Raw genomic sequence first — 8,742 nt, 5'->3', positions numbered from 1 at the left:
ACGTAAGTGCCCAACTTTGTTTCTTAACAGAAAGCATAGAGCCGACCAAGGATTGGTTTAATAATAATTAAGCTGCAAAGATAAGCCAAAGAGATACTGCTCATAGAAGATGGAAAAGATACAAAATTCCTGAATATTTTAAAGAATTTAAGTCCTAAACAGCTACTGTAACATACCTTTCGGGTTATGGCACTACATTGTTGGCCTCATTCATTGCTCATTTTTTGTTTTAACTATACGATTTTACTTAAGAGCGAGCAAGTCAACCTATGACGATTCCAATGAGTAATGAGTGAAAAAAATTGTCAGAGCCGATACCGATAGTAAAAAATATTCGATGAAATACCGAATAACGAACAATGTTAAGTCATACCAGTATTAATAGTTATTGCGAAACGTTCTTATTACTCACAAAAACAAGATAATCACTGACACCAATGATCTGAATACAAAATTCCGTTACCTTATCTTGACGTAATCCTTAATAAAATTACGTTTGTGTTCAACACTGTATTTACGTCTGCTTGCTCTCTAATATCTGGAAAATGGTTAAGGTGAAGGTATTTCAAAAATTAATTAATTTTTAGGCCAAAATTCATTAATGAAAATTTTCTTTCGAAAATTTAAAGGCTTTACAACTGCGATTCAGAATTAACTGAGAACATCAGACAGAAACATTAATTATATAACATTTTTAACTACATATATTGGACTTCAGAAAAGCATTTGCCACGAAGTCCTACACAACTTTAATCCTTTAATCTATTAACCTTACTGGTCCCACTTTAAACTATTATCATACATGAGTGGTAGAATGCAAGCTGTTTTTACTGAATCATGTATGTATTCGGAATCATGTACATATGTAGAAGATTTATCGACAATATTGTCTGACTGTTTTGTTCATTTGTTTAAATGTATGTTTTCTCTTCTTAAGGTAGAATATTAGACTTTGTACATATATGAAACGTAGAACTGTAAAATGTAAGTAAGTGGGCCACAAGCAATGGTCGTTCGCTTAATCAGTCTAAACTCAAGTTAACAACAAAGTGCCAGTTAATACATGGATTGCTCATCTTAATGCCATTTTTAAGATGTATAAGCGCAGCGACGATCTAATTCACATGCTAGTGATGTCTAAGTTAAAAGACCGTGCTCAAGTTTGGTTATACTCCACTGAAACTATTTGACTCTGCCAGCTCGGGATTTGCTGACTCAACTTAGCGATGTATTTCAATCCAAGGAAAGCAAGATTATGTCTCGACGCAAGATTCAGGAGCGCAAGTAGCAACCATCTGAAGACTTTGCCACCTATTTCAACGGAAAAACATGTTTAGCTGCGCACATTCAGATGGACGACAAAGAGCTGATTGATAATATAATCAAAGGAATCCCGGATACACTTCTGCGTCAACAAGCGCACATGAACTGCTTCAACTCGTCTGCGGGCATTCACGAAAGTTTCTTTGCGCAAAACCCCATTTACACTTGGACGCCTCAAAGTAGCTGACGGGAATGGACCTGGTTTGGGCACAACTGCTTGATGTTTCAAATACAACTCTGTTGGACATTTAGCAGCCGTATGCCGCAAGCCCAAGCGCCAGCTCAGATCCTGCTACGGTTGTGGAACTCTGGACCATCTAGTGGCTCAATGCACCGAGAAGAAAAATATACGCAGCAACGAATACGTAAGACCGTTTAAAATTTACTTTAAGCCAGAACCTAATCAGTATTTGTTTGTAGAATACCTAGTTGATTCTGGGAGCCAAATTAGTTTTTATATCCTGCGTTGAAAGCACAATGAAAATTAAATCTGTTAGTATGAGTCAAAATAATCTTAAAAATAACTTTGGCTTAAACAAAAGCCCTGTATATATATATATATGGAAAATTACCATGCTTTGTTGTTATGAATATAGAAAAGTTCAATTTTGAATTACTGGCATATTGCGCTGTTCTAAGAAAAGATTTTATGAACATATGAAACTTTAATATCGTTTTGATCTTAAATGATTACTCAGATTTACGTTTTTAATTTTATTAAAATCGGAAATCGATATCATGTAGCTGCCATAGGAACTGTCGAATAATTGAGATGCAAATCATCATAGCATCAATGTTTTTAAAAATATACGCAAGTAAATCATAATTTTAATGTTTTCAAGAATTTTTTATTTTTGCAATTGGGTATATAAGCTTCGGCTTTCCAAAGAGTGCATCCTTTTTTGTTTTACAGGATGATGATTAAGTCGTTTTACAGCTTATGTATTTTTAAGGAACACATGTTTACAGAACGGTACTAATTTTTCGGTTTCGGAAACGGCTATTCTGGTTGCTATATATTTTGGTTAAGGTTCCGGTTAGGCAAATACATATTATATCGGCTTTGATTTTGGATACGTGTTTGAATAGGTTTTACCGGTTAAAGATAACAGTTACTAAACCTGTTTGATACCCTAGCTAGTACCAAAAAAACAAAATTTAAGAAAAACATTTTTTTTTGTTAAATACCAGTTTAATAATAAATAAATAAAAGTTATTGCCTTCAGGGCAATCCAAAGAAGCAGATGGAGGAATGCAGCAAGGAGTATGGCATGGTGTTGACCCCGGATATCATAAATGCGTTTAACTCGACACGCTGGGATGCTACCTTTGAGCGCCTCCACAATCTTGAAGCAGTGGTAGGCAAAACTAAATCCTACTTCAGCGACCACATCTTGCTTTAGGATACGGATGGTACATATAAAAGCGCACAAAATCAATTATGGCGTGGCTCAAGGATCGGTACTGGGACTACTGCTTTGGACTTTGGAAACGTCTAAAGCAATACTTTACTTGTACACAAGGCTGTCATTTAGAAAGCACCTAGAGGCAAAGCCGCCCTCGTCGCGAGAGCACTAGCACGTATCATGCGCAGCACCAGGGGCAGTTTAATATAAATGGACTGTATAACGGAAAGCTGGTTCGTATAAACTGAAAACTCAGATGGTAGCGGCATATATAAATAATATAATATAAATCATATAAATAAACCTACCGGAAAACGATAACTGTATATCTAGGAATTCGACGTCATGCATTTCCTTAAAAATCAGTGATAAATAGTTAGGTTGAATCAACAGCAATAAAAACATGTGTACTTACCCGGGAAAACATCGGAGCTGAGAATCTCCGGCTTTAGCCTGGTTTTTGTAAACACAATAGCATGCGATAAATAGTTCGTTTGCAAAGCTTTACGCTGCCCCCATATTAGCTGACGCAACAGGCTCAGAGTCTTATAGAAGGGGCCTGGAAGCCACATACAGGCTGTGTGCTCTCAGAGTGCGCTGCGGCGGACGCTATCGGATAGTGCAGCTCTCGTCATCTCAGAAATAATCACCATCAATCTGCTTGAAGAACATGAACATGAAGAACAAGAACATGAAGAAAGCAAGCAGCTAAAAGCTACCGAAAGGGGAAAAAACATTGAACAATTGCAAATACGCTTACTTACAAAAACGGAAACAAAAAACGCATGGAAAAGATAATCTTGTCGTGGTTGAAAAATATTTTTTTTACTGCCTTATTCTGCAACACAAACCCAAGGAGTGACTAGAGGTAAAAGTTATCTGCGTCCCAAAAGCTGGGAAACCGTCACATACATCTCCAAAAAGATTTTAGACCTATAGGTCGTATATATATCGTATATTATATACATCGTATAAAATGAAAACCATGATAACAGCATATACACCCACATTGGAGCAGCCGAACCATTTTCGAAAAGGTTTCCAAGATAGAAAACGAACTCCACCATAAATAATACTCCTCAATGTTTTTATAGAAATAGAAGAGACTTCCAACAATGTCATCTCCGAAGCAATCATCCGAGCAACGACAAGTTTAGTATTTGAACCACCACTATTGAGAATCATACAGTCAATGCCTACAAGCATTGCTAGCTACACTCTACCTTACACTGACATACCAGACATTAAACTAAATAACCTTACAGGATTCTTAAACCATACCGAGTGGTTCGAGAAGAGAAATCATCAGCGAGTTCAGGGTCTTAATATACATATTTCTTATGAAATCTAAACACCAGTCAGCTTATTAAATCCAAAAAAAAATCAGTTTCTTTTTTATATTATTATACATATTTGCAGTTGGGGAATAATTTTTTATAAAATAAGGTCATTAATAATAACAAACCTTTTTTAAAACGTTTTTGGCTTTGTTGTATCACTGTGCAATGTAAGGTGGAGGAGAGTAGAAGAGATTTTTAACTAAAAGTAAAACCAACACCGTTTGGTATTAAAACACCTGCCGACATTTTTGAAAATACTGTGGATGAATTTTCCATTACCCATTCAGAAGCGTTTAAAAAATTATTTGAACAAACTATATTTGAATACAATTAAATACAAAAAACATTTTAGTTATATTTTTAATTTTTAAACAATTTTGAACATGTATTCCTCACTAATTGTCATTTCATAGTTTAAAATAATTTATTTACTTGAATAGCTTGAAATTTGTTTTATATTTTTTTAGATATAAACATAGTAAGTACTTTCTAGTTCGATTCATCAACAAATTAAACAAATTGGGCAAAAGTGAGTCCAATCCTAAAAAAACTTAAGCCGCTTTGGTTAAGAATCTTTCAGCTACAGCTTGGTTCAAATCCCTATATCCGATAATAATTAAAGATCGGATCAGTATATTTAGGACCACCCTAAAAGCCCTAAAAAGAAAAAGGTCTACAATTTGTTAAATTGTGGTCTTATAACTAAGATAAAAAAGATAATATTTCTTAGACACGTAGTCTCTATATGAACTGTCATAATTTTATTACGGTTTGATTCGCTGTACCACAAAAATGTTGAGTAATCCCGTCTTTAAATTAATTTATCTGTGCTTGTATGCAATTCCAACATGTTCTAAAACTACTTTATTTGGGATGGTAAATAACTTACAAATACCCATTTTTGAAGAATAATTTGAACATAAATATATTTTAGCGGATAAAATGTCGTGACTATACTGAAACAACTGCAGGCACTGTATACTTTAACTATAAAGGCTTAAGTTATAAAACATCTAAAGACTTAATGTGCCTAAAAAATAACCAAATATTTATACGTTTGTGCAACACTAATACTGGGAATTCGATCCCAGACATAGTAGAGTGCAACATGAAAAAAAATAAAAATTCATACTGCGCAGATGAACTCTTTGAAATTCGAAGGCCTAACCACGATACAATTTGCATAAAAATTGCAACTGCACTTCAAGCATACGATGAACAATTTTGCTATGGCTCAAATGTTATTATACCAACAGACTTAACAAACTCAGAAAACTCCAAAGTAACTCAGTTTTTGATAAAGAAAAATATAAGTGATTATTGGTTTCCAGTAAGGAGATACAATGCGTTTATTCCATTTGAAGTGCGTTTGGCGGGAAAATCATGGAGAAAAGTAGTAAATAGAAATCTTATTCAGCTAACAAACAAATCTGATGAACACTGTTTAAGGCATAGTCTAAATAAACGGAGTACAAATAACTCTAGAAATGTTATAGTCACTGAAAACTGCAAAACATTTTTGAATACAGTTTGCATTTTTATATCACAGTTAATATCAATTGCTGGATGGCCAAACGGTTTTGGAGCTTTAATCTTTCGTCCGCACGAATCTTATGGTATTGATTGGAGGAAAAAAACAAAAATGCACGTCTATGCCAAAGAGTACCTAAAAAAACGAAATTGGCTCAGAACAATATTTACTAATATTGATTACTTTTCCGATCATTTTGGAAATAAGTATAATGTGTTAATGAACACATTTAAAATGGTAAAGGTTATAAACTTAAAATGGAATCCTGCTCTGAGCAAACGTATTACTAAGTCAAAAAATCCAGTTAAAATGGTTTTGAAAATGGATGGAAAATCTAATACATTAATAATTGTGGTGTATAATCGGAATTATTTGTGGGTACATAAAGAACCGGATGTTGGCGTTAAATGTTTTACATATGCAAAGTATGGCTTTTTAAAAAATGCAAATGTTGATCTTATTTGGGAGAACAAAGAAAAAACTTATTCAATTATAGTTGATTTGGTTTCAAGCTTTCGAAGCGAGTATTGGCGTGAGGTTCACACCATTTTAGATTTTCAGCTAGTATCAACCCGACGATTAACAGTTGTTAAATACAAACAAAGTAATGGATTTTTTGTTCACTGGAATGTGTCTTGTATTCATAAAAATAATTTGTGTTACACTTTAAGAATGGACTTCAAAGTCATTATTAAAAAACTAAGACGCCTTATAAGCAGTAGAAAAAAACAAAGAATATTTAATGAATTTGAAGTACGCGATGTTCGAATTATGAATATAGAATACACCGTAAATTTATTACTTTTTTATTTGATTCACATAACTGCATCACTAAAAATATCATCAGCTTATAATAGTGTTGAGGTAATAAGCCACAACGACGAGTCTGGAAAAATTAACACATTTGCTCTTAAGCGAATTAAGGTAAAACTAAACCAATTATTAAAAGATTTCAGTAAAAACTCGAAATTTCTCATACGTAGTAGAGATTACTGCTTTCCACAGCGATATCTTTCAACAAATGGAGTGCAAATCCATTTAAACATAGCGCATACGGGAGAGCTTGGGAGTACAAATATATTATGTATTAAAAAAAATGGTATGCCTCATACTCGATTATGCCAGGGAGACTTTTTACATGGAGATCATTGGACGGATCTAAAAAAACCAGTCCTTTGCGAAATTGCACAAAGTACTACACTAATTTTGCATAAGTTAATGAAAACAAATATGCTCAAATCGTCGCCGGTAAAAGTTTTAAGAACAGTTAAACAAATTATAAAAGAGAAAAAAAAAAATTTACTTCCTCCGGATATACTTCTTATTTCTAACATCATACAAGACACTGTTAAGAGCTTTTCATCAAATGTTTCGCTCGAAAGGACAAATAGAGGCTCTATTACATGGAGAAATATTTTTTCGGAACTTATGAACATTTACAATTTACTAGCTAGTATTGACTTAAGAGTTATAAAAATGTCAGCTGAACTAAACGCAACAAACAAGTTAATAGAGTCAGTTGAGCATGCATTTGACACTTTCTCAACAATTTCATTCTTTAATAAAATCGATTTTGTTGAAGATAAGCTTGCGTCAGAATCAGACAATGAATTTATAGACTATGAGGATATTGGAGTTTCAGTACAAGTTTCAGAATTTATTTTATATTTCTCAATTAGCCCGAAAATAGCTAACGTGTCTGGAATAGCATTGTTTAAAAATAATAAGACAGAAGAAATACGCCAAAAATTAAAGGGATTATTTATAAACGAACATTACCGTTTTCTTCAATCAAATCATGAAATTAGTGACTTTGTCATAAACCCGAACTTCCAACTTGGTGTGTATTTACCGTTAGAACTTTTAGATAGCCTAAAAGCATTTTCTGATTTGCTTGCTTCATCTACCAGTAGAAACGACCCTACTATTGTTATTAAGGTATACTCAAATGATAAGCTTTTCCAACAGTCTACAAAAACTAAAACAATATTAAGTCGTATAGTGTCAGTATCATTGCCTGGATACAGTTCAGTTCTCCCGGTACCATTTCCACTTATCCTTCGAAAAACAACAAGCTACGACGTCAATAAGTCAGGGTCTTGTCAATATTGGAACTATGGCGAATGGTCTAGCGATGGAGTACTGACGCCGAACCATTCCGATACAATGGAAGGTATCGCCCTTTGTCTTTTAAGCCATTTGACACCATTTGCATATATTGTAGAGCATAATATTTCTAATAATAAGGATTCAGATATAAATGAAGAACAATTTCATGAAGATGGTACAGACATTATAATAATAGCTTGCTGCCTAATATCGCTTATGGTATACAGTAGTTTTTTAATATCTCTAAAGCATTTGTTTATTTTTGAAAATAGATTAAATTAAATTAAGCGTGATTTTATATAATATTTTAATTAATATACTAAATTAATATAAGGCATTTTCAATTGCTTACAATATATCACACAAAAATATAAAACTTTTTCTTAAATTAAAAAAAATAAAATATTTAGAAAATGACACTGAACATTTGCTTGTGCTACCATTTTGTTATACCATTGCAGAGGCTGTTATACATTACGGCCATTTATCTTTATGTACTACATAATATTTCAGAATTCCGATTTACATAAAAAAAAAAAAAAAATTGAACAAAAAATTGAACAAAAAATTTTTAGCTCTTCTACTTCTTAATTTTTTTTAAATTACTTAAAGATTTAATTATGGTTTATTATTTCAGAATCACGCTTTTATATTTATAAAATCGTACAACGGTATCATATAGCTGTCACAATAAAGATGGAACATTTCAACGGCAAATCATCAAGGCTTGAATTTTTTTAAACATGCACGCAAAAAAATTAAAATTTAGTTGTTTTAAGTAATGTTTAATTTTCCAATAGCTGCAAAGGTGCACTCAAAAATGTTGTTTTCTAAAACATAGATATTCACTTTTGATTTTAGAATATCGCCTTCGGTTTTGATTTATGGGCGATTTTGTCTAAATTACAGAAAGGTTTGAGGGCACCATTATTTATAACATAAATAGATTTCTATATTTTAGATTCTTTCTTAAAAATACCCCAAATCCTGGATGGGAAGCAAAGGCTATTACCTATTTTTATATCTGTTATTT

General features: G+C 32.9%; 1 protein-coding gene across 1 annotated transcript; it reads left to right on the top strand.

Annotated features, from left to right (window-relative positions):
- Positions 1 to 4,842: 4,842 nt before the first annotated feature.
- On the top strand, positions 4,843 to 7,997 carry LOC121467806. The gene is made up of 2 exons (XM_041710101.1): positions 4,843 to 4,945; positions 5,004 to 7,997. The coding sequence occupies exons 1-2, from the start codon at positions 4,862 to 4,864 to the stop codon at positions 7,989 to 7,991; spliced, it is 3,072 nt and encodes a 1,023-aa protein (XP_041566035.1). The 5' UTR covers positions 4,843 to 4,861; the 3' UTR covers positions 7,992 to 7,997.
- The last annotated feature ends 745 nt before the right edge of the window (positions 7,998 to 8,742 follow it).

Source organism: Drosophila elegans, unplaced genomic scaffold (genome assembly GCF_018152505.1).
Source record: "Drosophila elegans isolate 14027-0461.03 unplaced genomic scaffold, ASM1815250v1 contig_767, whole genome shotgun sequence".
NCBI lineage: Eukaryota > Metazoa > Arthropoda > Insecta > Diptera > Drosophilidae > Drosophila > Drosophila elegans.
Note: the sequence above shows the minus strand (reverse complement) of the source record. Positions and strands in the feature narration are given on the sequence as shown.

What these genes read in the sequence shown, in the direction of transcription:
- LOC121467806 (XM_041710101.1), top strand. Translation starts at nt 4,862, where the DNA reads ATGTTGAGTAATCCCGTCTTTAAATTAATTTATCTGTGCTTGTATGCA. An exon ending in AAACTACTTTATTTGGGATG is followed by an intron (nt 4,946 to 5,003) that starts GTAAATAACTTA and finishes AATATATTTTAG; the next exon opens with CGGATAAAATGTCGTGACTA.